A 3321-nucleotide genomic window follows, 5' to 3' on the forward strand; every position below is an offset into this window, starting at 1 on the left:
GTAAGTGCTTGAGCGTTATTCACCTCTTGGGAGAGATCCTGTGCCCCACACAGAACTCATCAAGAACTGCTTCCCTTTGTAGCTTCTAGGACTAGATGATTCTTCTTAGGAGCGCGTGGAATTATCGTCCATAGAGTTCTCTTGCTACAGACTGAGTCGCTTAAGATTTGGACTATATTTGACTCTGTTTTCCTTCACATAAGGTCTCACCCACCCCCCTTGCATGTCTGACTGAATCATCCTGTCTCAGCCGTTCGTAGGAGCTATAAACCTCTGCCGTCACTGAGGGGTTCTGTGTTCCTCTGGGCCTGTGCACCTCACCGTGGGTGTCCAAAGTCTTTGTCTTAAGGCTGAAATGATGCATTTTGTACTCTGACATTACTGCGTCTCTTTGATTCTCATCAGCCCATCAAGATTCTGGGTGCACCTGTTGGCTTTTCCACGCTCTTAGTTTAAATCTCCTCTACAACCTTTTTCATGACACATCTCAGTGCCCTGGTGCCATTTTGGTGCTGGTGGAGCCCATCCTGGCTGTATGAACTCCTCCTTCCCCCAAAAGCTCCCCAGTTCCTGATAAATCAACCCCCTCCTCCCTACACCGTGGTCTCCCCATGCACCAAGACCCTGCAGCTTTTCCTCTCCGACTCTCCCTGTGTTTGGAACCAGGAGCATTTCAGAGACTGTTCCCGTGGAGAGCCTGGACTTTAATGTCTGACCTTGCGGCCTTGTTTTCATCTCCAGCACCTCTCTCCTAGCCCCCTCTATGTCATGGGAACCACCGTGGCCACTGACTCCACCCCAGCACTTCAGCAGCTCTTGGTCCTGAGCTCCCCCAGACCCGTAGGAGATGGATTTTAACCCCCCGGGCTCTCTGTGTCGTCCACCCCTATGGTTGAAAGGTTGATGAGTGCTAATTTGCTTAGGGGTCACAGCCTCATTAAAAAGCCCTCAGCCGCACCTAGCAGCCCCTAGTCAGATCACAGGATCCACAAACAGACCACTCTATACAAAACTGGCCCCAGGACCAATCCCTGGGACACCCTGGCTACGTCTACACGTGAAGCCAATATCGAAATAGCTTATTTCGATGTATCAACATCGAAATAGGCTATTTCGATGAATAACGTCTACACGTCCTCCAGGGCTGGCAACGTCGATGTTCAACTTCGATGTTGCGCGGCACCACATCGAAATAGGTGCTGCGAGGGTACGTCTACATGCCAAAGTAGCACACATCGAAATAAGGGTGCCAGGCACAGCTGCAGACAGGGTCACAGGGCGGACTCAACAGCCAGCCGCTCCCTTAAAGGGCCCCTCCCAGACACAGTTGCACTAAACAACACAAGATACACAGAGCCGACAACTGGTTGCAAACCCTGTGCCTGCAGCATGGATCCCCAGCTGCCGCAGCAGCAGACAAAAGCCCTGGGCTAAGGGCTGCTGCCCACGGTGACCATAGAGCCCCGCAGGGGCTGGAGAGAGAGCATCTCTCAACCCCCCAGCTGATGGCCGCCATGGAGGACCCGGCAATTTCGACGTTGCGGGACGCGGATCGTCTACACGGTCCCTACTTCGACGTTGAACGTCAAAGTAGGGCGCTATTCCGATCCCCTCATGAGGTTAGGGACTTCGACGTCTCGCCGCCTAACGTTGAAGTTAACTTCGAAATAGTGCCCGACGCGTGTAGCCGCGACGGGCGCTATTTCGAAGTTAGTGCCGCTACTTCGAAGTAGCGTGCACGTGTAGACACAGCTCCTGTGTGATACTGGCATCTAATTAGACAAGGAGCTATTGAACACTGCCCATTGAGCCTGGTGATCTAACCAGCTTTTTATCCACCTTGTAGACCATTCTTCCAATCCGTGCTTCTTTAACTTGCTGGCAAGAACCTTAGAACTGAAGGTGAGGTCTGTTCAGCCATAGATATGCAAGACCATAATTAAATTTACAATGTCAATTAACTTTGGCCTTTTAAAAAACATGTTTCCAAACATGTTCACCATCTGGAGTCTTGACTGAACTGTTGGGGTGGCTACCAGCAGGAAGAAACCAGAACTGAAATTATCACTGTTTCACATGCATGTTAGATTTTTAATTGCATCATTTCTTTTATTTACCCCAGATGAAACCCACAACAAACATACTGGTGGGAAATGAAACGACCATCATGGAATTCATCCTCTTGGGATTTCAAGACCTCGGTAACCTAAATGGTCTTCTCTTCCTGCTGTTTCTTGCGATCTATCTGGCAACTATGGCTGGGAACAGCCTCATCGTGGTGCTCGTTGTGGCTGATCATCACCTCCACACCCCTATGTACTTCTTCCTGGGGAACTTGTCCTGCTTAGAGATCTGCTACAGCTCTACCATCCTGCCCAGGCTGCTGGCCGGCCTCCTGACTGGGGACAGAGCCGTCTCTGTGCCCGGCTGCATAGTGCAATTGTATCTCTTTGCTTCTCTGGCAGCCACTGAATGTTGTCTGCTATCTGTGATGTCCTACGATCGATACCTAGCAGTATGCAAGCCTCTGCACTATGCAGCCCTTATGAATGGCAGGCTGTGCCTCCAGCTAGCAGCTGGGCTGTGGATAGGTGGGTTTCTGTCTGTGTCTATCTTTGTTTTTCTGATGTCACAATTAACGTTCTGTGGCCCCCGTGAAATCGACCATTTCTTTTGTGATTTTCGCCCAATGATAAAGCTCTCCTGCACTGACACCCACATGGTAGAAATTACTGGTTTCATGTCTTCTTCCCTATTCACTCTCCCTCCCTTTCTGTTGACGCTAGCATCTTACGTTTGCATCATCTCCAGCATCCTGAGAATCCCGTCCACCACTGGGAGAAAAAAGGCCTTTTCCACCTGCTCCTCTCACCTCATTGTGGTGACAATTTTCTTTGGGACCCTCATCATGGTTTATTTGGTCCCACAGTCCGATACATTAGGGGACCTTAACAAAGTATTCTCTGCCTTCTATGGAGTCCTGACTCCTCTGGTCAACCCCCTCATCTACAGCCTCAGAAACAAGGAGGTGAAGGAAGCCTTGAGGAAAGCTTTCCTTCGATTTTTGTCTTTTAAATGAACACAGGGTTTTAGGAGTGTCTTTTCAGTAGTATGAAAATCAGAACTTCATGACTCTACCAGTGGAGTCTGCATGTTGCCTACCTGGGGTCATCTGAATCATTCTGGGGGAAAATTGAATGTGCAAGCACTTTAATTAGTTCATGGAAATAATATAATTAAAAAAAGCTTCTTAAGAAACCTAGCATTTGTCTTCAGTAACTTTGTCCCCACTGGTATTAAAATTGAGCTACCGCATACACT

General features: G+C 49.1%; 1 protein-coding gene across 1 annotated transcript; it reads left to right on the plus strand.

The window, feature by feature from the left end:
- Positions 1-2122: 2122 nt before the first annotated feature.
- On the plus strand, positions 2123-3079 carry LOC142004734 (olfactory receptor 6N1-like). Its single transcript, XM_074982403.1, has one exon. It carries the CDS (start codon positions 2123-2125, stop codon positions 3077-3079), a length of 957 nt encoding a protein of 318 aa, XP_074838504.1.
- Positions 3080-3321: the final 242 nt, after the last annotated feature.

This window comes from Carettochelys insculpta, chromosome 32 (genome assembly GCF_033958435.1).
Source record: "Carettochelys insculpta isolate YL-2023 chromosome 32, ASM3395843v1, whole genome shotgun sequence".
Taxonomy (NCBI): Eukaryota; Metazoa; Chordata; order Testudines; family Carettochelyidae; genus Carettochelys; species Carettochelys insculpta.